Raw genomic sequence first — 26,582 nt, 5'->3', positions numbered from 1 at the left:
CAGTAAATATATATACATACATATATGTACATACCCATATATAAATGTTAGTTATTGTTATTATGAGGGGATAGGGAGGTAGAGAAGAGTAGAGAGGGAATAAATCATTTTCATTAAAGGTCCTATTCTGATGCCTCCTGGAGGCATGGAGATATCCCTGAGTTCTTGAAAACTGTCTAATAAAGGGTAGAAGAATTACCAAATTGCTGTAGGACAGGGACAAAATCACAGATTCATAAAGTATTGAAGAAGAAACATACCTAAGGGAAATGAACAAAGATAGATGAGGGAGAAGGGATAATGGGACAACTGTTATTTTTTGTTTTGAATTTCATTTCATATTGATTTGTTATTAAGTTAAAAATGAAATAAAATTGAATAAAATATAGTCTAGGAATTTATGCGTGGATATATGGTCCAACTATCCAGAAATAGATAGAAAGCTAGATAGAAAGTCCAATTTTCTCATAAGAAAAAGTAAATGTCTTTTTAATAGGAACATAGAAAAAGAGAACATGGAAAATTAAAAAGTAATGAGAACCATGTCAGCCTAGCTAGCCAAATATTAAACAAACAGGGTAACACTACTGGGGGTGTAGTGGTTGCAAGGCTTGAATGAATGACTGCTTTCCATTATTAGAGAAATTAGCGAATGACTTTATGGAACTGATTATAATTATTTGCAAAATTTCCAAGTGACCTAACCAAGTTCATTCAACCCAGAAAATAAAATTTGACTTTGTTCTTAAGGAAAATTTGCTGACATAACATGAAAAAGAAGTTGATAATTATTGTCTTGATGATTTTACTTCTAATAGTCATAATAACAATAGAATAAATTCAAACTGAAGAAAATACTATTTTTCTGTGCATTGACATACATAAACAAGAGCCTTAATGCTAGAAAACAATATGTCATGGAATTTAGAAAACTGAAGTCAAAAGTGCTTTAGGATTTACTCATTCTGCTACTGCTAATACAAGAAGAATGGAGGGAGCTTGGCCTTTGAAAGCAAAGTTAATTTGTATATTATCACTTGGGCTCCTAGGTGGCACAGTGGATAGAGTGCTGGGCCTGGGGTCAGGAAGACCCAAGTTCAAATTTGGCCTCAGGTCACTTGCAGGGACGCTGGGCAAGTCACTTAACTCAATTTCCCCATCTATAAAATGGGGTAGAGAAGGGAAATAGAAAACTACTCTAGTATCTTTGCAAAGAAAAACCCAAATGGGGTCATGAAGAATTGGACATGACTGAACAAAAACAACATTATGACTTATGTGGAAAGAACACTTTTAATTGTGTGGAATGTGGCTAGTGTCAGTTGGTAGAGTTTTATGAATGATTTTACAGTGGAAAATTTCACCATGGAACTCAGCAGTAGAGTTTGGTTGAATGTGCAAATCTGGAATCTCAACTTTCCCAATGCTCTAGGATTATAAAATAGTGCCTGACAAGGGCAAAGTTCTAAGGAAAAGTATTAAAATGAGATTAAAGCATTATAATTTGTTTTGGACTAATGAATAAAATATCTTTAAGAAAATGGCAATACATACAATTAAGAAAAAAATACTTAAGATTCTCCCTGATATGGAGCTCCTAAGAGACCAAAAAAAATAATTGCGAAGCCAGAGAAGAAGGCCCTTATCATCTAGTGACTAGTGCAGTTGGCTCCTCCCTGTTCCCCTTGGCACTCCGATACAGCTGCCAGAGTCATTTTTGCTTTCCTTTCCTTTCCCAATTTGTCCTCCAATTATGTGTAAAAACAAATTTTGACATTTGTTTTTAAAAATTTTGAATTCTAAATTCTGTCTTCCTCTCCCTTCTCTGCCTTGAGAAGGCAAGCAGTTAGATATAGATTATACATGTGCAGTCAGGCCAAACATTTCCATATTAGTCACGTTGTGAAAGAAAACAGACGTAAAAGCAATTTTTACCATTCTTTTTAAAACAATTGTGCAGAGTTGTTTTCTAAAATGTTGATCTGATCATGTCACTGCCTCCACCTCCTCCCTCAACCTTAATGAGCTCTATCACCTCTAGGTCAGAGATAAATTCTCTTTGGCATTTAAAGCTCTTCATACCTCAGCCCCTTCCCTATCTTTCTTATACTTCACTCCCCTCCTCACGCTATAATCCAGCCACACTGGCCTACTTGCAGTTCAAATGACCTTGAGGCCACATGTGGCCCTCTAGGTCCTCAAGGGTGGCCCTTTGACTGTATGGATTCAAAGGCTGCACTTGAGGACCTAGAGGGCCACATGTGGCCTTGAGGCCACAGGTTTCCCACCCTGGTTTACTCTCTCTGTGCCTTTCACTAGTTACCCGCCTATGCCTGGGATTCTCTTCTTCACCTTTGCCTCTTAGTCCCCTGTGTTCCTTCAAGAATCAGCTCAAATCCCATCTTCTGTAAGATGTCTTTGATGATCTCCCCAGGAAAGTGCCTTCCATCTACACTGCATATATCTTATAGGTGCCTGTTTTTTTACATCTTGACTCTCTCATCTGAATGTGACCTCCTTCGAGGTCTGAGACTGATTTTTGCCTTTCTCCCCTCAATACTTCTCTCAGTGCCTGTCAAATGTTTGTTGACCGACTTAGTTGAAGTTGCAGTCAGAAATGAAGAGGCACCTGCATAGAGATGATGGATAATGTGAATGAATATTTACCAAGAGAGAACGTATAAGTAGAAAGGTGATCCAGGATAGAACTTTGGGAAGCACAACATCTAAGGGAATGGAAGCAGTGAAGAGGTTAAAGAAGAAGTAACAGAACTAGAAGCCTGTGCTTTCTTTGAATTTGAGAGGAAAAAATACCCAGGAATGTTGATGATCGTTATCAAATGCTGATCACACTCTCACAACAGTGGTCAGGGACAATAAAACATAATGGAAAAACCCTTTCACTATCTCTAATGAAGAACAAGTAAACTTATTTGTTTCTAAAGTAAATTGAAACCCATGGACAAGAAGTAGAACTACCCAATATTTGAGGTCAAAGTAACTGAGTTAGAATCTGGCTCTGCCCACCTTGTGTGACCCTCCGGCAAGTCATTTGATGTCTCCTCCTCAATCAAATTAGGGGATGGACCTGGGTCTATTCTAGTGCTAAATCTATCTTCTTATGAAATGGTCTCTAGCACTCATAAAACAACATTGATTTAGTACTGCAAGGCTCCTTACAGGTCATTGAGTCCAACCCCCGTGCTCTGCAGAAGAGTAAAATAAGGTTTAGTGGGGTTTAAGTGAATTGCAAGTGGTTACACAGCTTTGTTGTTCAATTATTTTCAGTTGTGTACAACTCTTCATGACCCCATTTGGGATTTTCTTGGCAAAGACTGGAGTAGTTTGCCATGTCCTCTTCCAGCTCATTTTACAGATGAGGAAACTGAGGCAAACAGGGTTAAGTGACTTGCCCAGGATCACACAAGTGTCTGAGGCCATATTTGAACTTAGGAAGATAAGTCTTCCTGACTCCAGGCCATAATAAGCACAGCAAAAATAATAGCTGAAGTTTATATAGTACTTTTAGGTTTGTAAAGTGCTTTACAAATATTACCCTGTGAGGTAGGTACTATTTGCATCTACATTTTTCACATCTACATTTTACAGATGGGGAAATTGAGTCTTAGGGAGGTTAAGTAACTTGCCCAGGGTCACAAAGCAAATAAGTGTCTGAGGCAGCATTTAAACTTACGCCTTTATAACTCCAGCTTCAGCATTGTCTCCCATACCACCTAGCCGCTGCAGGACTGAAAGCCTGTGTCTTCCTGATTTGACAGCCAGCACTCCATTCCTTATACTATGCTGCCTCTCAGGCCTACCATCAGAAGTCAGAAGACCTGGGTTTTCAATCTAGCTCAGTCATTACATAGTTGTGTGGCTTTGGGTAAGTCACTTAGCCCCTCTGTAAAATGAGGAGGTTAATGAGGTGAATTCTAAATCCCTTCCAATTAAAAAATTCTAAAACTCTAAATCAACCTAACCTAGGGTTCATAGATTACCACCTCTATTCCCTGCCACCCAGGAATCTGTGGACTTGGATGGGGAAAAACTGCAACTTTATTTTAATATAGTGTCCTTTCAATCCTATGAACTTTATTGTATGTGTTTAGGAATACAGTTATCCCTTCCACATCGCAGGGGGTAGGGATGCAGTGTCCCCCATCATATGAAAAATTGGTGCAAAATATTTTGGCCTTCCCTTTGTACCAAAGAAGTCTGATTCTTTCTTTTTCTTTTATGGGGTGTTTATAGTACCCTATTGTAAAATTTGTGTTATTTGTTCATAGGCAGCTTCTGCAAAACTCCCCCCAAATTCCCATTTCTTATGCCAACCCCAATATATCAAAAGCTAGGGATAATTGTATTATTCTGAAGGGTCCATTGGCTTCACCAAAATGCTAGAAAGGGTTCCATGATACAAAAAAGGTTAAGAACTAGTTACAGGAACTTTTTTTTTTGTTGGTGAAGTTATATCTATTCATGCTCTCTGGGCAAATGTAACCTTCTCAGATGTTTTTACATTCATCCTTTTAAAGAGCTGGAGTCTCTATGCTGGCTTGTCTATTTCGCTTTGACCCAGCTTAACCAAATGCTTTAGGAGAGGGAATTTTTTCAAAAGTAAACATCTTAGAACCCACATGGTGAAAGAGGAATGGAAATGCATGTGCTTCTACTATCTAGTCCTTTTAACTCGTCATTAAATATTTACTAAGCCCTCACAAGGTGCCTGGCATCCAGAATTCTCCTATTGGAATATATGATTGCACGAACATTTTGACCTAAGTGGTGCCAGGAAGGCCTCCTCTACTTGCTCTCACCCTCTCACCTCTCACCCTCCCAAATGCATCCTTTGACTACTTGTCACAGCGCATGAAATTCCCCTAAAGGCATACCTTGCCTACATGCCATTAACTGGTTTCATAAGGAAGGAAACAAGAATTTATCAAGTACCTACTACATTCCAGACACCGAGCTAAGCACTTTACAAATATTATCTCATTTGATCTTCTCAATAATCCTGGGAGGTAAGTGTTACTATTACCCTCATTTTACAGTTGAAGAAATGGAGGCATTCATTCAACCTCTGGACCAACACTTGAAATCAATGGAACTAGAGAAGGTGTCCCAGTTCTGGAAAAGAAACAACTACTATCCTCTTGTAGGGATGAGTGGTAAAAATATTGTAACAATACCTCAGTCTGGAATGTGCAGTACACGTGAGTTAGAAATGGATGTTCCCAGGCTAGTGAAAGAACTCGTTTTTCCACCATGGTACACTCAACATCATCGTCCATCAAAACAACATCTTTCTTCAAGGCTTTTACTGCAAAGAATTGGTTCGTTTTCTTGAATTCTGCCAGGAATACCTTGGAGAGAAATAAGTGATTAGTTCAGACTTGTCTTTAAAAAAGGATAAGAGAGTCCACAAAACTCTTTTTAAAGACTAAGTGGTAAGACTTTTCTCTTGAGCCAGAGTAGAAGTCTGTTTTCATTGGCCTAGGGCATTACTTAACATTTTAATGCTACAAACTTTTGTTGAAATTTCTTTTACTAGCAAATGCTCTAAAATTTAATTTTTGGTTCTCATTTCAGGATTTATCACAATATTAAAAATGCTGTGGCATGGGATATTATTCCCTGGGCCTTAAAAAATGCAGCGACTACTAGTTACTCTAGTTCCACTAGGCTGAAGGGCAAAGGGTAGGTAAGAATAAACATAGCATAGGCTTTTTGAGAAGGTCCCCAATTTCTAACCTCTGAGGTGGTAAATGCAGATAGTTAGATCCCAACTGAGTGCGAATAAAGAATTTCTTAAAGTGGTCACATGTGTTCACATCTGCACTATTTGAAGTATAATTATGTAAAACATGGTAATGATTCCAGCCCAATGGAAATATGCAGTGCAAATTGGAATAATGGGGCCACTTCAGGAGATGAAGCATTCTCATTAATCAGGACCTAGCTATATTTCAGTTCCTCTATTATCCTCTGTTCACTCCCCTCCCCAAAATAAACTAGTGTCAGCTTAGGTAGGAAGGAAATTGTTTCTTGGGTAATTGGGATTACTGAGTGATTAATCAGTCCCCAGATATTGACATTGGAGGCTAACTTTTCTTGCTAGTTTCAAGCCATTGGCTATCCCTGTATAATAGAAGGAAGATCAAGGGCATTGAAAAGTTGGATGATCATTGATATGACAAATATACCATATATATACACACACACACACACACACACACGCATACACGCATACATACATACACATACATACATACATGTATGTATATGTATGTATATATATGTATGTGTGTATATGTGTGTATGTGTGTGTATGTGTGTGTATGTGTATATATATATGTATATATATATATATATATATATATATATATATATATATATATATATGGTATATTTGTCATATCAATGACCATCCAACTTTTCAATGCCCTTGATAGATATAGATATAGATATAGATATATAGATATACATATCTACATATCTATATCTATATCTATATCTATATATATATATATATGTTGCTCATTCATAACCTCCTGTCTCCCTGCTGAATTTTGTGAAAAGGATGGAGGCCATGCATTTTGGGATTAGGAAAATGCCTACCCCCAAGGGTCCTGGGAATAATCAGTGAGGGTCATAGCTAGGTTCTGATTAATTGAAACAATGGATCCTGTCAAATAGTCGTATTATTAGAATTCACACTTCACATTTCCATTGCTGAAACATAATCATAGCTGCAAATAGGGTGAATTCAAATATCTGTGACTGATTCAGGGGATTCATTGTTCACACTAATCAGGACCTAAGGTCATTGTGGGCCCATTGAACAAAGAAGCCCTGAGGATTGTAGTCTGCTTCCAATTCTCCCCCCTCCCCCATCATTTTGAGCCTACTACTATTATATGAGGATATGGGAAAAAGGTAGAGATTTCTCTGGGGAATCATAAATCACACAAAGTGAGGCACTTGAGTGAAAGGTGAAATTGTAGAATCTCAGTTGGAAGAGAACTCAAAGGCCATCTAATCCAGTATTTCTCCCAAACTAGACTATTCTACCACTCTAATTGTTAGGAAGTTTCTCCTCACATCTAGTCTAACACCCTCATTATGACTTCTAGCCATCAGTCCTGGTTCAGTCCTCTGGGACCGAGAAGAATTTAATTTCTTTCCTACATTATAGCATCACATATTTATAGACAGTTATGTATTCCCTAAGTCTTCTGTTCTCCAGGCTTAACATCCCTGGTTCCTTCAACTGAGGTTCACCTTCTTGATTACTCTCCTCTTGATTTATCAATGTCCCCTCCTAAATTCCTAAAATATGGCACCCAGAAGAGAATACTATACTCTGCATGTGGTCTGGAGTAGGGCCATCGTTTCCTTCATTCTGGATACTAATCATCTCTTAATAAAGCTCAAGACTAGAACTCATTTTTCCCGTCCCTTACTCATGTAGAGGACAACACCATCTTCCCAGTCCCTCGGGCTTACAACTTAGGAGTCATCCCAGATCTCTCACGCTGCCCACCACTGCCCCTCACCATGAAATCTAATCTGTTGCCAATGTCCACTGATTTCACCTTTGCAATGCCTCTCTGATATGCCTCCTTCTCTCCTCTGACACTGACACTCTTCTAGTGCACGTCCTCATTACCTCATGCCTGGACTATTGCTAATAGCCTGCTGGTGGATCTGCTTGCCTCAAATCTCTCCCCACTCCAATCCATCCTCCATTCAGCCACTAAAGTGCAGGCCCAATCACTTCACCCTCTCCCCATTTACTCAGTGGCTCCCTATTGCCTTCAGGAACAAATGTAAAATGCTGTTTGATATTCAAAGCTCTTCATAACCTAGTCCCCTCCTACCTTTCCAGTCTTCTTACATCTTACTTCCCAATACACATTCTTCAATCCAGTGACAATGGCCTCCTGGCTGCCCTAAAATGATGTCCCTCCTCAATTCCAACTACTGACCCCTCTGGCTTCCTTTAAGTCCCATCTAAAATCTCACCTTCTCTAGGAAGCTTCTCCTAACTCCTCTTAATTCCAGTGCCTTCCCTCTATTAATTATTTTCTATTTTCCTATGTATAGCTCACTTTGTATGTATTTGTTTGCATGTTGTCTCCCCATTAGACTGTAAGCTCCTCGAGGTCAGGGACTATCTTTTGTCTCTCTCTCTTTTTTTTTTTTTAACCTTAGAGCTTAGCACAGTGCCTGGCTTAATAAATGTTTGAGGCAGCTAGGTGGAGAGAGTGCCAGGCCTGAAGTCAGGAAGACTCATCTTCCTGAATTCAAATCTGACCTCATACACTTGCTAGCTGTGTGATCCTGGGCATGTCACTGAACCCTGTTTGCCTCAGTTTGCTTATCTGTAAAATGAATGGGAGAAGGAAATGGCAAACCCCTTCAGTATCTTTGCCAAGAAAATCCCAAATGGGATCACAAAGAGTGGCCACAACTGAACAACAACAATAAATGTTTACTGATTGATTGAATTAGGGGTTTGTTTTGGTTGCCTTTCACTTATGTGTCCTGATCTTGCAGTAAACTGAAATACCCAGATCTCTTTCAGTTCTCCCCCATCCTGTATTGAGCAATTGATTACATAATTCCGGACGTAAAACTTTACATTTGTTCCCATTCAATTTCATTTTATTTGATTAGTCCATTGTTCTAAACTGTACAGATCTTTTAAAATTCTGCCTTGGTCATCTCATAGGTTAGCTATAGCTCCTCATTTCATGATATTAACAGATTTGATAAGCATGCTACCTACGTCTTCCTACAAGTGGAAGGGCAGAGAACAACATGCCCCCTCATGGATAGAAACATTGACCAGCCTACGGTTAAAGACAGGTCCCTGGAGCATTCTACTAAACTCTTCCTTTCCAAGATAACATTAAGTAATTAATAACTATTCTTTGGATCTGATCATTTAGTCAGTTCTGAATTTACCTATTTCATTATCTAATCCACCTCTATCTTGCTTGCATGAGAGACTGTCGAAAACACTGATGGGGGCATAAAGGTGGTACAGTAGATAGAGAACCTGGTCAAGTCACTTAACTGCTGTTTACCTCAGTTTTCTCATCTGTAAAATGGGGATAATAGTAGCATCTACCTCACAGGGTTGTTGTGAGGAACAGATGATATTATATTAGTATAGTGTCTGGCATATATTAGCAGCTATACAAATATTCGCTATAATTATGATTAGGTAGATCACCTATAGCATTATCCCTTGAGGTATCAGTCTAGTAATTTTTTTTTTAAACAAAGGAAATTAAGTTAGTCTAGCACGATCTCTTCTTGATGAAGATGTGCTGGTTCTCATTGATTAATGCTTCCTTTTCCAGGAGAAGTGAAAAGGAGAGAAAAAGCAAATTGGGAAGGAAGATGGGATAAGACAAGATAGAAGAAGAGGCAGTTCAAGACAGAGAAAAATGAGAGGAGAAAAAGGAAAGTCGATTTAAAAGGATCTCCATTATTATGGGAAAGGCAGAAGTGCAGTCTTTGGTGTAGGTCTTCATTTTCCTTCGTGCTTTAAGGTTGAACTGAGGGTTCAAATTTTCTGCTCTTTAGGTAAACCACCTCACACACAGTAGGCACTTAGCAAATACTTGCCCGATAGGATGATTAAATGAGGTACTGAGGTGCCAATCCTTGTACATAGCAGAGGAAAACTGGACCTCTTATTTGTCCTCCAGATATTGAATAATTTATGAATTTAATTGAATGGCTTTCTTATTCAAATATGGAAAGCTACAGGGTTGGGGACAAAAAGGAAAAACCATTTCATTAACAATTAACAGTGTTCTTGCTATAATTATTTCTTTCAATAAACACCCCCAAACCAGCCATAAACTAAGCAGCTGAAAAGGCAGTTTTAATTTACATGATGTGCTTAGGATTTTTGGTAACATATTATAAGGCCACATTAATTGATGACAAATGATAATGAAGAGTGGCTATAAAATTGTTTGTTGTGCCTAGATTAATGCCAAGTGAATTTGTAGCAGGTGATATTATTGCAAGGAACATCTAAAAGAATTCAGGATGACCAAGGACAGTGTGAAGAGTAGAATTTGCTGAAGGCAGCTGCCAGTGTTGAGACCCAAATTCTGAGGGCGGCACAGCTTTATGCAGCTGTTGTTTCTGCTAACTTGTGTTTTAGCTTGCTCAATATAATTTGGGTGAGTGTCCCTGCCAAAGTCTAGAGATGTCTAAATATTACATTGAAAGGAGTTACAAATGCATGGAGCAGTGTGATCCTTCCCAGGTGGGGAAGGACCCAGGCCAATAGGCTTTTTCTAGGGCTACATTTAAGTACATAAAAGACTTATAAGACCAGTGAGGATATCTGCACATTATGAACATATCTCTATATCCTTCCCATAGCCCATTATTAATGTCTCATCTTGAAAATTCCGTATCCATATTGATGTTAGAGTTGACAACCATTCCACTTGCCCATGGTAATTGGTCAGGAGTTCCTACAGAAGATTGTTGGTCCCCTTTTTAGTTCACAGAATCTTAAGAGTTGGAGAGGACCTTGGTAGCCATCTACTCCAACCTGAATAAGAATCCCTCTACACCTCCCCTGACAAAAGGTGGTCCAGCCTTTATTTGAAGCTCTCTAAAGAGAGGGAGTCCATGACATCTCAAGGAAGCCTGTAGTTATTTGGAAGCTTTTCCTTCTAAGAAGCCTAGATTTTACTCTGTACCTTGCAATAACTGCTTCTACCCTCTGAGGCCAAGTGGTATGAATCCTTTTCCAAAGGATAAGCCTTCTAAATGATGACCACTCTTATGTCTATTCCCACCCTCATCTTCTCAAGGTTAAACATCCTCATTTCTTTCAACTGATCCTCACCGACAAACTGAGGGTCCTTGAGGAGTAGCAGAAGCTGGGAAATCTGAGTTTGAAGTCCGTAAGTCATTTTACCATTAGGACAAAAGCATCCTATATTGATATCAATGTCCTATCTTCCATACCTCATCATAACTGGAATGTGGGATGGAAAAATACTTAGGCAGTGAATAAAAAGGTAGGTATGCCCAGTCATCCTAGCCCATTGCTGCAACTCTATACTCCTCTCTTCTCTTTAGGACCAGGGGTAAATACTCCTGACTTTGCCGTGGCCCTCCTCTGTCTTCATACACTAAAGGTAGAAAACATAATGGAAGTGCCATTGATTGGCACTCCTCTTCTCCAAACATGCCTTGTTCTCTTTACCTTTTCTCTTTTCCCCTATTCTCTTTCCTGCCTCACAGCTGCCAAGCATACCCTTGGTGCCCTTGGGCATTATTTCATGGTGCTATTACTAAAGGCCAAAAGATCCTCCTCTGATAATCCTATCTCTCCCTTCTTCAATTTTCCTAGTGTAATTTGCTTCTATCACATTTTTGGTATCATATTTGTTTCTGAAAACCCCTTATCTTTCCTCTTAAACAGGCAACTCCTTGAAGATGGGGACAACATTATTTTTAATCTTTTTTTTGTTTAATCTCCAACACTTAGCATAATACTTAGAACATTGTTCAGTTGTGTCTGACTCTTTGTGACCTCATTTGGAGTTTTCTTGGCAGAGATAGTGGAGTTGCTTGCCATTTCCTTCTTCAACTTATTTTACAGATGAGGAAGCTGAGGCAAATAAGGTTAAGTGAGTTGCCAAGGGTCACACAGCTAATAAGTATATGAGGCCAAATTGGAACCCAGGAAGATGAGTCTTTCTGACAGGAAGCCCAGCACTCTATCCACTGCACCACCTAGCTGTCCCCACTTTGAACACAGTAGGCATTTAATAAAAGCTGGTCACATTGAAATGTGAATCCTTATTTTAAGCCAATGTTTCTAGAAACGATGGCTTCAGGAGTGTAGGTGCCATATTTTCAGAGGGATACTGATAACCTGGGAGGCCTTTAGATTTTTATACCAAACACAAATCTTGCTTATTGAAATGCTGCTCAATGAACTCCTCATGTGATACCAGCCCCAGCATGATTAGCCCCCCTGACAAGAATCCTTGTTCATTTTAATTTCTGGGACCGGCCCAGATGAACTTCCTCATCCTGTCACGTACCTTGCCAAAACTTCCTTTTCCCAACATTTTGTGCAAAATGAAATCCTCAATACTGAATTTCATCTTGAGGGATGGTTGTTCTGTCTTCAGTACTGGTCCTGAAAGAGGTTCGGTGCTCACCATCCCTTCCACTGGCAGCTCCCAGGAGATTCCCTGAGGCTCTGAAATGAGCAAGCCAGTTACTGAAAATAAACTTCGGGAAATTGAATGGCTTCCCAATCATACAGACTTTTCATGTATTTTGTACTTCAAATATCCCATTTGAGGAGCTTGTGCTATTTAATTGTGGGGTAGGGACCTTTAGTACAATCTGAGTATCCCTGTGTTCCTCTATAAGGCTATATCTCAAGCTGGTGGTCATGGATAAAACCCTTAATCACTCACTGACCATAAATGCAGAACAAAGTCAGACTATGGACAAATTGGGGTCTGAAGCAAAACTGAAAAACAAAAGATTCCTTTTTGACTATCCTTTGTGTCATTGTGTGGTTGATGGCTACCAGATATATCACCCCAATGGCACTGGTGAATTTGGAAAGGATGCCTGAAAATAATTACAGCCAATATTTAAATACTGTTTGTATGTTATCTCATTTGATTCCCCTAACAACCCCATGAGATAGATACTGCACAGAGGATTATCCCCATTTTATAGATTAGGGACATGATGTTCAGAATAGTTATGTGACTTGCCCATTGTCACATGGCTAGAGTCAGTGCAAAATTTGAACCAAGTCCTCCCCTAAATGCCAATACCATTCATCTTTACTTTGTTATTTCACACTTATATGGTCCCCCCCCCCAATCATCAAAGTCTCAGTGAAAAAGCTAAATTCATTGTTCCTTGCCTTGCTCTGGACCCAGAAATTCTGGGCTCAAATCCTATCCCTCATCAATTACTATCTGTCTACATAAGAAGCTTAACCTGCCTGGACCTCACTTTCCTTATCTGTAAATTGAGAGGCTGGAGTAGATGCCAAAGGCAGCTCGGTGGTACAGTGGATAGAATGCTTGAAACTGGAGTCAAGAAAACCTGAGTTCTAGCCTTAGATACTTCTTGGCTGTGTGACCCTGGACAAGTCACTTAACATTTATTAGCCTCGGTTTTCTCACCTGTAAAAGGGGGTTAATAATAGTACCTACCTCCTAAGGTTGTTGGAGGATCAAAAGAGATAGCATTTGTAAGTGTTTTACAAACCTGAAAACACCATATAAATGCTTTTTTGATGGTCTTTTCAGTTCTTTCTATCCCTAAATCTATGATCCTATGGCACAAACTTTATTTTGTAGTCATCTTGTTAGAATTTGAGCCCATTTCCTCCTAATTAGAGGAGCTAGTATAGTGAAATAAATATTTGAATGGGAACCAAAAAGCCTGAATGCCTAGAGCTCCAACCTGCTATAGACTGGAGTGTGACCCAAAGCATTCCTGTTTAACTTATCTGACCTATCAGTGGAAATGAAAAACAATTTATTTCCTTGTTACAGCACTTACTATCCTTAATGACTCAGGTCATCAGACATCCTGCTCTCTTTTAAGGAAAAACAAAAAAAAAATTATCCTTTGTATTAGAAGATCTCCACATCCAGAATCATGCATCCATTATTTTCCTTTGACTTACCTCCTAAGTGAAAATTGAACTACCTTCAAATTTTTGTCCAACCAGAAATCCTTTGATTCTTGCTAAATAGAATTTTGAATGTGGTAGACTATTTCTTCACGAAATTGTTCTCCTCTGTGTTAGGTCCTAGAAAACTATATACTACCAGCCAAGCATAAGTTATAGTTGGTTCTACCACATTGGAAAGGATTTGAGTGTCTCAAAAAGACCGAGTTTACTGTATCAGTACTAACCTGACTAAGAAAGGAGAGGCACAATTGGTTTATCACTACATGATGAATTAGAAAGTATTGAAAACACAGATGAGTTATAATCTTCACCAATAGAGGGAATAGCCACATGATATGATGGATTTTTTTGAAGTATAAAGGCATAATTGGGACATTGACAGTCCCTACCCATATCTATTTGCCTTTTAAAATCTGTAAAGTGTAAGTAACAGGCAAATATGTTACACTTTGGGGTCAACCAACCGACCATTGAACAGCACAAACAAAATTAAGTTATGAGGAAATGACATTTTTCTTCCTATAAAGTATTTTAACTAAAATTCTGCTTCTGAACATAGTCTGGCTAGTTCTCTTTTTGAGAATACCATTTACCACCATATTCCTTTTAACCTGTGCTGTATGGATGAACTCCCTAATGAGACCCCTGATTTTTTTCTTAAACCTGGTGTTGGGGATGTGTTGTTTTTTGACTGTTTGACCATTGACTGTTATCACAGTCAGGTTTATATCTGTATAATTCTATAACAGAGGTAATGGTAGGAAATTTAAACTGGGTACTTACAGAATAACAGAAATTTAAGGGAGCCTAGAGATCATCTACTACAGTGCACCCAAGGTTATCCTCTAACCTTCACTTGATGACCCCAAGGGATGGGGGGCAGTACCCCACTACTTCCTGAGACATTTCATTCCATTCCATTCTGCTTTTGGGTGACTGCATTGTTTGAAAGTTGCCTCTCTGCAACACCATCCATCATTCCCATTTTTGCCCTATGACACCAAGCACAACACATCCAATATTTCTTTCACTCCCTTTCAAATACTCAAAGGCAGTTATTATGCATACTCCTCTAACCTTCCCCCTGCCCTCTTAAAGTATCACGTCTCCTGGTTAAACTACTAATGCTCTTTATGACACGATCTGATCATTCTAGTCCTCTTTAACTGGAGGCTTTCCGCCTTGTTAACAGCTTTCTTAAAATGTAGTGCTCCAAACTCAACACATTTCCTCTTCCCTCTTTCTGGATCCTCTCTTCCAGGTGGGTTTTCATGATCTTGTTGTGTTGGGGTTCTGATCCTACTCCTCTCTTCTCAGGCTCTTTACAAAAGCAGTCTCTACGTCCTACTCTTGTGTATGGGTATATCCTTGGGTTCTACTCCGGGCTGTCTTCTCTTCTCTCTTTATACTCTCCCTTGATAATTTCAGAAGTTCTCCTGAGTTTAACTATCACCTCAATACCGATAACTCCCAGATCTCCATAGATGCCCTTGTCTCTCTCCTCAGTGTTAGCTACACCTGGATATCTCATAATCACCTCAAACTCAACATACAGAACAGAATGCGGTTTTTCCCTTAAAGCCATCCCTCCCCTAACTTTCCTGTTGGTTTTTTTTTTCCCCCAAGGGCAACATAATTCTTCCAGTTACCCATGTTCATAGCCTTGGAGCCTTTCTCAGCTCTTCACACTCCTCCAAATTTCCCATATCTAATCTGTCATCAAGTCTTATAAATTCTACCTCCATAACATCCGTGGTATCTGTCCCCTGATTAGGTCTTCCTTCACCCATATTTTCCCCTCTGCAAAATTTCACAGAGTGGCTATGTTACTCTCTTGCTCAAGAAATTTTATGGGCTCCTTATTGCCTCTAAGATTAAATAAACACTTCTCTATTTGACACGCAATGTCCTTCAAAATCTGGCTCACTCCCTTCTCTTTCCTGCTTCTTAGAATCCCTAATTTCCTTCAAAGTTCAACACAAGTGCCACCTTCTATTTGAGGCCTTTTATCATCTCAGCTGTCAGTGCCCCACCCCAATTATCTTGTATTTAATTTTAAAACATTTTGCATATTTATATGCATCTTGTTTCCACCGAGAGAATATAAGCTCCCTGAGGGTAGAGTGTGTTTCATTTTTGTCTTTGTGTCCTCAGTGCCTAGAACAGTACCTGGCACATTATAGGCATTTTAAGAAATGCTTGTTGACAGATTTGTTGCTATAGCTCATGTGCAAGTGTAGTAATTCAACTAAAAAAAAATCCCAAACAAAACAACTTGAGTTTAGTCTAACATGGCGTGTTCTTTATGAAGCTCTGCTGGCCGTTAGCAGTGAGTCCTTCCTGTCCCCAGTGCTCACAAACAATCCTTTCTAGATTTCTACCAAAAAATGGAGGTCAAGTTTACTGGCATATTGCTTGCATTTTCTATTCTCTTAACTCTTTTGAAAAAGAATACACTTGCTCTCCTCCAAGTATATGGTACCTCACTTGTCCTTCAGAGTCTTTCAAAGATCACTGACAATGTCTAAGAAATTGCACCCACGTTGGGGTAGCTAGGTGGTGCAGTGGGTAGAGCACTGGCCCTGGAGTCAGGAGGACCTGAGTTCAAATCTGGCTTCAAAGACTATGTGACCCTGCACAAGTCACTTAACCCCCCTTCCTAGCAAAAAAAAAAAAAGAAAGAAAGAAATTGTACCCACTACTTTACATACCATTCATCATGTCGTGATAAACCAATTGTGCCTCTCTCCTTTCTATACTCTACCTTTCTATAAGGTAGGATTCAGCAAAACTCATAAAAGGCAACTAGTTGCTCCCTTAGTCATTTTTTGTTCTATCTTTCCCAATGCAAAACACATTTTCCTTGATTGAGGAAACAAAATCAAAGGAATTTTTGAGTATTTTTACCGTCTTATTTTGGCTATCCTTCCTTATCACTTTCCCATCATCCCTCAACATCAGTCCTATTCCTTCTTTTATTGTTCTCTTTTTCCTAGTAAGACATTTTTTAAAAATCACATTTTGCTGCCTGACATTCCTCGTGAGCTTCAGCTCATTCTGATCATTCATAATACTACTCTTACAATACTGTGCCATGCTTTTGTGTTAATCTTCCATTATGTTACAATGTCATCATCTTTTATACCCATATACTGAAAATCCAAGTTGACCACCGAATTCTTTGTGCATCCATGTTATTTCCTTCAGATAATGCCACCTTTCTACCCTGACTGGAAATATTTCTGTTACATCTTTTTAATTTCATTTTTGAGGGTTTCTAATCCTCCCATGGTGTCTTCCCCTAAACAATTTTAAGCCATGGGATTCCACTTGTCCTAGCTCTAGACCCTTTAAAAGAAACTTTCTCACAGTGTGCATGTTAGACTGTGAATTCAATATAGAATACTTATTTCCTTCAAAAATTTTTCTGTCATTTATTCTTTAGCAACCAGTTCTTTCCTATCAGTCAGCTTCAGGTCCAGAATAACAATTTCCATTTATACTCTCGGCACTTGGAAGGATGCAGTTACTAAGGCAAGCCAAGACTTTATTAGCTGCTGTACTTTTGCAAAAGGGAAGGGGATAGTGCCTGCTCTGTGCTAAGTGCTTTATGCACATTATCTCAACTGAAAGGAGAAATCTAGCAGATGTCTGGATAACTGAAGTTCCCCACCCCTACTTAATCATATTTCTATGTCAGGCTTGTTACCTTTTCCCCAAATTCCTATTTCTTCTGTCCAGGTAACCCATAATTTACTTCTATGGGAATCTTTTCTGTTTCTCCCTCCAAGGACATTTCTGGGGAATATAATCTTCTCAAGGAAAGAGACTCATTTCTATCTTTCTATCCCTAGTGCCTAGGACAGTGCTTTGTACATAGTAGGCATATAATAAAAGTTTATTGAATTGAATTCCCTCAAATATTCCTTATAATTTTCCCTGCTGTGGTTTCTAGATTTCTTCATAAGAATATTTTTTAATATACCCTGGGCTCTTTCCCCATGCCCCATTTTTTTTTTCTATTCTGTTCCATTTGAATAAAGGCATACATTTCTGAGCTACATATTCCCATTGTGAATCTCATTTCATTAAGTGTTAATGATATCTATGGGGTCAATTTGTCTCCTTCCATTAAGGTATATAGTTCATTCACTTTGCTTATTACCAATACATTGTGCATACGAAAATGTGTTTTGTTGCCGATTCTTGGATTCTCTGGTAAATTAAGGGGCATCTTTATCTCTCTTCTTCCTTTGTTGTCAGGACTTTATATGATATAGAGCTTTACAGACAATTTTCTTTCCCTTCACTTTATAGTCCTTTTGGTTAGATTTGCAAGACACTAGGCAAATACATTTTACCAGGCCCTGCTAAGTCATGGTCCATTCCTGGCCCTCATTCTTATATTTTAAGCCATGTTACAAAAATTCTGATCCTAATTCTCAGCTGCCATCTTCCTAGCTAGCTGTTCCCTTTCTCTTCTGAAGCCCCTGCCACCTGTTGGTTACAGAGATGAAAATACCACTTTTGTCCCTACAGTCCTTGGTTTCTTGCCTTGGACTTCATTTTCTCTTGCAATATTTTCTAGATTCCTTCTGGCAGTATCAGCTGTCATACGAGTCACTAGAAGTAGACTGTGATCTATAAACATCTGTGAAGTCTTAGGAAGGTCTCAGTCCATGATGCAGACAGATGTACCAAACCTACTTATGATGAGGCAGAAGAGAGGTGCCCTGATATCCCTAGCAAAGAATCACCAACATTACTATTCTGCTATTATTCCTTCGAGTCCTACAGGGTGCTCTCTCTTCCTACAGCACATTTAATTCGACAAACATTGATTAAACACTTAATATGTATTCATTATATCCATAATTCCTTTGAATAAACAGCTGCTTTTTTTTCCTCAGAGGGTCCAGATTTCCCCTCTATGGAAAAGGCCTCATACCTCTTACTAAGCTCTAAAGTGTTCTTTTTCGCTCTACATTACATTATGGCACTCTCTACCCTCCTGACTCAGGTCAGGATTTCCTTTTCCTCCTTCAGATCCCTTTTAAAAATTCATTTTCACCTTGAAACCATTTTTTCCCAAGGAACCTTTTCCATTCTCCAAATATTGGAGAGTAAAGAGATGTTTCTTACTGGAGGGAGAGCAGCGTCCACTTTGAGCCCAGAGAGCTTTTACTTGGCCGTGGTAAAAAAAAAAAAAAACAACGTTGTACATTCTAGCAAGTCATTTGAAAATTCTTCTTGCCCTATGTACTACTGTCTGTAAAGGAGATCATGTGTTCTGTCATTCCTGTTGGTAGCCTGTGGTTATCTTCCAAAGGGATCTACTGGGATAAATTACCTGAGGAAAACTGGAAACTTCTGAGACAGGCTATATTAATAGCAGTGTTATCACCTTCCTCAAGTTTGCCCAACCATTACCTTTGATTGGCAATTAGTTGCATCTTGCCAAAAGTTCAGGGAAAATATTACTCTGAGGGAGGCAGTCCAGAACTATATATATGAGGTGGTATCTGGCTGAATTATCACATACTTCAAACTTCCTTCTTCAGACTGGTTTTTTAGAAGTTTTTAGTGCTTTCTGCTGGTCTTTCCATTTTTCTGACTGTTCCCACAAACCATTGCCAGTTTTGTTCTTAAGCAAAGTTTTGCATCTTGCTTACTTCTAGCCCACTGCTACCAGGGAAGCCCTTGCTGTCCTCTGTGGGGATGTGCTCTTCTTTCACCTCCTTTCCAATCATCTGTGTCCACTCTAATTATAGCAGGAGTCACTTGGAGAATAGCTAAGCCTGTTTTAGAGTTTAGATATTATCTGGTTCAACCCCATCATTTTATAAATGAGGAAACCGAGGTCAAGAGAAGTGAAGTAATTCACTTGAGGTTATATATTTGCATCACAATTTACATTGCATCTTACCAGAAGTGATCTTTAGGACACCCCTATGAGGTAGGCAGTCATTATGATTCTCATGTTACAGATGAAGAAATAGGCACTTCTTAGTCACTGATAGAATAACTGGGACTAGACTCCAGGCCTTTTGTTCCCTAGTTTGTGCTCTGTTGCAGTATGCTGCATTGCATAAATAATAGAATGACCAGATAGTCGGAGAACTTTAAAGGTATGAGGTGAGAGATAATCATAAATAATGATGCCACCTAGGGCAGCTAGCTGGCATAACAAGTAGAATGCTGGACTCACTAGTTGTATGACCCTGGGCAAGTCAATTGACCTCATGCTTCAGTTTTCTCATCAGTAATATGAGAACAAGAAAAGCACCTATCTCCCATCAAATGAGATAATATACATGAAATTCTTTGTAAACCTTAAAGGGCTATGTCATCATCATCATCATCTCTCATTAAAGCTACCTTTCTTTCCACCTGTAGAAATGGGTAAATATGGAACTGTTGTTCCTTGCTTTATATGGATGGGGAGGCCAATTTCAATTGGACCTTCTCTGAAGATCTGTTCTGTGTCACGTAAACATCGAGCCTGGGCAAACAAACAAACAAACAAACAAACAACAAGTTATTCTCTCTTCTTTTAAAGGACCAACTCAGCAATTAAGCACTAGTCATGGTAAATTCCCATATTTGGAACCCTGGATGGATTAGTAAACTGAGACATCCTGTCTGAAACTTGGTATCTCTCCTTTTGTGGGGAAGGAAAAGAATAATGTCTAAGGAGAGGGCAACTTTCCTAGTATCATTTCCAATTATCCATAAAGAACCAGCATTTTCTCCCCCAATTCTTCTTGTCAAATCCCAAGGCCTGGGAAGTCTACTCCTACGCTCCATTCATAAATTGAAGATATATCTGTCTTCCTCAATCTTCTCTGCTAGTTAGCTGACCCTCCCACATAAATCCTATAACAAGCGAGAGAAAAAAAAAATAAAAGACAATGCTGTTTTGGTTTTGCAGTATGCGATTTGATATGTTATTAACCTCTGAGAATAAGAGACACATAACCTGTAAGGAAGGATGGGCAGATAGAAGGGGAAGACAGCAAAATTCAGCAAAGGCCAAGAAAGTAAAGACCAGTGTGGCCTGGACCAACACCTACAGTTCCGGGATGTCCCTAGATGTGGGCTGAGTGCCTAAATAAATGGCTTTTATCAAGTCAGGCAGCCTCAGAGGGCTACTCAAAAAAACAACAAACATCACTAATGGATGGGCTGCATCCTTTGACAATTCATGAACTGAGGTTGGCACCAAAGGGCTTGAAAGAACAGAATCTCCAGATAATATAAATGAATATTATGTGGTCACTAGGAGAACACCAAGGCTATAATATAGCAAAATCTGAAGTGTTTCAAATTGATTTGAACTTAAGCAGAGATTCCAGGACCGTTTAAAAGGAGAATAAGTGCATACTGAATGGAACAAAAACAAAAACATACTACAAAACGCAACCCACTTCAAATATATGGTATTTGGGTGTGGATTAAACTAACTAAATATTATCCAATTTTCTCCAATAAAGTTATATTCAGTTTATCATAACATGGAGCTAGCCCTGGGTCCTTGATGATAACAGAAATGAAGTAAAAGTCATTTCAGGTCTTTGGCTGAGCTGGAAGACTTCCAAGTATAAGCTTAGACTGTGTCTATTGTCCAAAGACAGTCCTAAATTCAGAAAGCCTCACCAAGAAGGATTGAATGTGTATTGGCCAGAGAAAGTCATGGAGACTATTATCTATATGATTCTCCATTTCCCATCCCTGGGCCTTTACCTAGGCTATTCCTCATGCCTGGTATATCCTTTTCCCCTCACTTCTCCATCTCTGAATTATTTCCTGCCTTTACAACCGAGTTCAAATGCCACCTCCTTCAAAAGGCCTTTCCTCACTATGCTCCCTCCACCCCTACTGCACCTGCAATGAAGTCTTCACCTTTCCACTGGAACCTGTATTCCTTGAGGGCAATGAATGTTTGGTTTTGCCTCCTAACCTAGTTCCCAAAGCACTCAATAGATGCTTCTTAATTGACTGACTGATCCTTGGGCACTGAGAGGTTGTAATCTGTGTTGGTAGGGCAAGTATGCACACAGATGAAATCCTACTCATTTTGAAGTCCTGAAGAAACATACACTCTGGTGTATTTTTCTCTCACTTGTGATGGGCCTCCCAAATTAAGCTATAAGGACCTTTGAAAGGTATTTTGTACCTCTTTTGTATGTTCCTAGGGTACTTAATGTAGTGGTGGATATAAGGCCCCTATTGGTAAAATACATTTCCAATTCAATTTCTAGAGTAAATTCATTGGATATAAAAGAACATTTCCTACCTGTTGTGTGCTTTCAATCATTGCCAGAGCTTCAGCCATGAGTTTCTGGTTTACCCCACAAAGGTTGGCCACCTTTGTTTGGCATCGGTGGTGAACATTCATGCCACATGCTGAAAGAAAGTAATGGAGTGGTGAAATGAGTAATACTCCCCTGAAAAACTAGCTGTCATGTTTCTAGACTATGCATCCTATTTATTTTTTTCTGTCTCTCCATCTATTCATCTCTTTAGAACTATCAGTGTCCAAGATGGATTTGAGATGGTTAAATTGTTTTTATTGGATTAGATTTGACAGCATATAACAAATACAAAATCTTTACATACTGGCAGTATCCATTACGCAGTGTTGGGCTACATTTTGAATAGGCCCTCTGGGCTATCACTTTTAGGCAGCTTTGCACCAAAATACACAAAATTAACCAGATCACACTTTTTTAGAGGGCTTGGCACTGTGGGAAGAGTTCAGCTTCTATGGAGTGCTAAATTTGGAGTCAAAAGATAGAGGTTCAAATCCTGCCTCTAAAGAGCACTGAACTTGGAGTCACTAGACCAGAGTTTGGATCTCAGCTCTGGTACTACCTGTGTGAACTTTGCACAAGCCACTTTCTGGCCTCAGTTTCCTCTTATTTAAAATAAGAGGATTTGACTAGATGAACCATGAGGTCCGTTCTAGCTTTAAATCTATAATCCTATAATCTATTTAGGTAACCAGGAGTGCTGAATAAACTAGCCTCTTTTTTAAATCCTCTTAGCATATTTTTTAAACCTCCTTCCTTTAGTTAAGTTGGTAAAGGTCAATTTCTAAGACCAAATTAAGGATAAAGCCATAGATGAATGAGACATCTCTGGAATTACCTCACGCACTCCAGGGATTTCAGAGAGCAAAATAATGGGAAGGCATAGAAGTCAATCAATGAAATGGAAATCTACAGCCATATATGGTGCCTCTTAAGTCTCTGCTAAGGAGAAGTCCACTTAAAGCATTAACTAAAGCATCAATGAAAGAGTCATTTAAGTTCTCCAGGTACAAAACACAGTTGCTGAAAGCTGGAAAGAGTACTTTTCACAAAGCCATGAAAACATAGGGTTCTAAAGCATTACCACCATCAAAATAGTTTAATGCAACTCTTCTCAATATCAACCATGCTTTGGTTGGTGGTAAAGACTTCCTGAGATGGATATTATTTCTATAGATTAAGAACCATGTATACCAACTCTTATCATAATAAATACTCTCCTAGAAACATATATAGACACCTCCTGAAGTTTCCAGAAACTTAATCCCACATTTAACACAAAAGAGATGGCAAAAAAAGAAAAAAAAGGTAAGGAAGAATTGTTCATTTCAACACAGATATTGTTATTATTGGCTGGTTCTTCCTAGAACTTCCATTTTGAGGAGGACACCCAGGCTAGCTTTGTCTCATTCCTCTCCAGGCTCCACTCCTGACTCTCCCAGGCTTTTTCTACAATGCCCCCAAAACTTCTTCACCATGGGACCTCACTCAACCCATGGAATTCTCACACTCAAAGTACCCCTCCCATTCCCCCCCCCCTATCTTGTGGGACTGATTCCCTCCAGTACCTCCATGCCTTCATTTCTCTGTAGACTACACGCCTGTCTCTCTTACACTGTGTCTGTCCCATCTCTGCACTGATACATTTATCTCTTTTCCTCTACCCACTTTTCAGCTCCTTTTTGTCTTCTTCATTAGACTATAAGCTCCTTGAGGTCAGACATTGACTTTATTTCTACTTGTATTTGTATTACCACTGCTATAGCACAATGCCCAGCACACAGCAAGTGCTTAATAAATGTTTGTTGACTTGATTTGTTCCTAGATTGTAGGATGATAGATTTATAATTGGAAAGGACCTTAGAAATCATCTAGTTGAATGCCCTCATTGTACAGATGGGGAGACTGGGGCCCAGAGAGATGAAGCATCTTATCAAAGGTAACACAGTTATTATGTATTAGTGTCAGAATTTGAACCCAAGTCCTATGACTCTAAATTCAAGACCCTTTCCACATCATACTTGTTGCCAGTTATGAAGGTCCAATAAAAGCTAGCATAATTTACTTCTGGATTTTCATATTATGGAACGAAGCCCTAAAAGATGTTGTTTTTGACAACAAAAGCCATTACTTTATTCTTTAACTTGGCATAGAGGATAGTGTAGAAGATCAGAGGTCAAGTTAGACCTGAGTTCAAGTTCCACCTTTGAGACTTAATATTATTGTTCAGTCATTTCAGTCATGCCTGACTCTCCATGACCCCATTTGGGGTTTTGTTGGTAGAAATACTGAACTGGTTTGCCATTTTCTTCTCCAGCTCATTTTACAGATGAGGAGCTGAGGCAAACAGGGTTAAGTGTTTTGCCCAGGATCACACAACTAGTAAGTGTCTGGGGCCAGATTTGAACTCTGGTCCTCCTGACTCCAGTCTTGGCACTCTATCCACCATGCCACTTAGTAGAGACTTAATAGCTATATGACAATCACTAAGTCACGTAACCTCCTGTAAAATATGGTTAATAAGACCTGACATACCTACCTCACAAAGTTGTTAGGAGGCTGAAATAAGATAATGTACCTAAGGGCCTTTGCAAACTTTAAGAAGCTACAGAAGCATCAGAGACAATAACCTAGGAATTAGGAACCTGAGATTTTTCTACTGTCAGGTATCACTTTTGCACAAACTTAGGCAAGCCATTTTTCCTCACCCCTAAAATGAAAGGGTCTTGGCAAGATGATCTCTCAGGTTTCTTCTTAACTAAAATTCTATAATTCTGTATGATCTCGACTTCTCTAACTGAAGTCTGAGACTGATGTTATCTGTGTATTGCTCACCCTACTCTAAAACCCTGTCTTTAAGACCTGAGTGGTTCTTCTTGAACAAGGGTAATCTATTTTTTGTTGTTGTTGTTATTTCAGGCAATGGGGTTAAGTGACTTGCCCAGGGTCACACAGCTAGCAAGTGTTATGTGTCTGAGGCAGGATTTGAACTCAGGTCCTCCTGAATCCAGGGCCGGTGCTCTAGCCACTGTGCCAGCTAGCTGCCCCGAGGGTAATCTATTTTTATTAAGAGAATGGAATGGCAAAATTTATCCTATGTAGTAGTAGGTTGTAGTCTAATATAGATAGAATTCTCTTTAAAAAAAAAAAAACAACTCACTATCATAATAAAAAAAATTCTCCATGTAACAAATGGGATTTCCAAGGACCACAAGATAACCTACTCATTTAAATTTTTTTAAACTAACTTTTATCAGTTACCAAGCATTTATTTTTCTCCTAACCATTTCTCCTGCTCCCACTGGGAGAAGAGAAAAAGGAAAGAAAACTTTTGTAACAAGTAAGCATAGTCAAGCAAAATAAGTTCCTATATTGTCCGTGTCCAAAAAATGTCTCTTTCTGCACACTTAGTCCATCACGTCTCTGTCAGGAGGTAGGTAACATTTTTTATCACTGATGCTCTATTAGGGTTAATCCATGCATTGATCAGAATTTTTAAATCTCTCAAAATTATTTATTTTTTCTCAATGGAAAACCTATTCATTTTAAAGTAATATTTAACACAACAAAATTGTAATTCAATGACAACAAAAAAAATGTGAACAACTCCCGTGGGGCTTGTTGTAATGGAATTAATTGGATCTGCCCTTCCACAAGCTTGAAGATTTCAATGTTTTGCCCAAGAGAACATTGGGAAAATGTGCATTTATCATTTATCCCATTCAAATGCACACAATAAATACATATGTGTTTGTATAAAGTGTAGCAATGCCTCTCCCATATCTATATATGTATATGTATACATATATATATATATATATATATATATATTTTACCATATCAAAATGTTTAAACAAAAAAACCTTGTCTACTCTTTTCTTAGGCAGTCCACAATCAAAAAAATGAAATCAAATATATACATATACATACATACATATATATATATATATGTATGTATGTATATATATGTGTATATATACACACACATATATAAAAAATCATCCTTCAAAAACATGAAGATACTGCTGTTGATGGTGATTTACCCCTCTTGGATTCTGCACTGTCAGCAGGACTTACGCTTGAGTCGTCTACGAAGGTTATGGCTTGTGTGGCCCCATCTATACTCTCTAGCCTATGCCCTGTGGCCCAATGACACACAGCAGGAGAGTCAGCAGGGATCAGGGCCACACTGATGGACATTTCTGCACACTCTTTATAGCAGTGGACAGATCTACGCCTGCATCTGGCTAGAACACTGTCATCAAGAAAGGCAATCGTATCCACCATAATGATGTCTTGGGGCTTTGCTACTAACCCAGCAGATGGTGTCTGGGTTTATGCTTGCGTTTAAAATCCCTCTTTAGGATTATTTTCATGGGAAATGCAGAAAAAAAAGAGGAAAAGAGTAGGTAGAAATAGATACAGTATATGAGAAAATGGGGGTGATTAAAGGTTAAAACAGGAAGAAATGGGAGTAGAGAGAAAAATAGACCAAAAAAATGACACGGAAAGGATTAAGGGCAACTGGAGAATAG

At 38.9% G+C, this 26,582-nt stretch overlaps 1 protein-coding gene across 4 annotated transcripts in view; it reads right to left on the bottom strand.

Moving 5' to 3' along the window:
• Nucleotides 1-26,582, bottom strand: part of PRKCQ (protein kinase C theta) — a 195,683-nt gene that overhangs the window by 75,364 nt on the left and 93,737 nt on the right. For all 4 annotated transcript variants that reach the window (XM_020965050.2, XM_020965052.2, XM_020965051.2 and 1 more), the window contains 4 exons: nucleotides 22,032-22,141; nucleotides 20,114-20,237; nucleotides 12,105-12,265; nucleotides 5,196-5,369 (listed from right to left, as the gene is read on the bottom strand). In XM_020965050.2, coding sequence (XP_020820709.1) covers nucleotides 5,196-5,369; nucleotides 12,105-12,265; nucleotides 20,114-20,237; nucleotides 22,032-22,141 — 569 coding nt within the window. The remainder of the gene's footprint in view (nucleotides 1-5,195; nucleotides 5,370-12,104; nucleotides 12,266-20,113; nucleotides 20,238-22,031; nucleotides 22,142-26,582) is intronic.

The sequence above is a fragment of the Phascolarctos cinereus genome, unplaced genomic scaffold, assembly GCF_003287225.1.
Source record: "Phascolarctos cinereus isolate Bilbo 61053 unplaced genomic scaffold, phaCin_HiC Scaffold_1;HRSCAF=81, whole genome shotgun sequence".
NCBI classification, from domain to species: Eukaryota; Metazoa; Chordata; class Mammalia; order Diprotodontia; family Phascolarctidae; genus Phascolarctos; species Phascolarctos cinereus.
The sequence above is the reverse complement of the archived record's forward strand: the minus strand, read 5'-3'. Positions and strand labels throughout refer to the sequence as shown.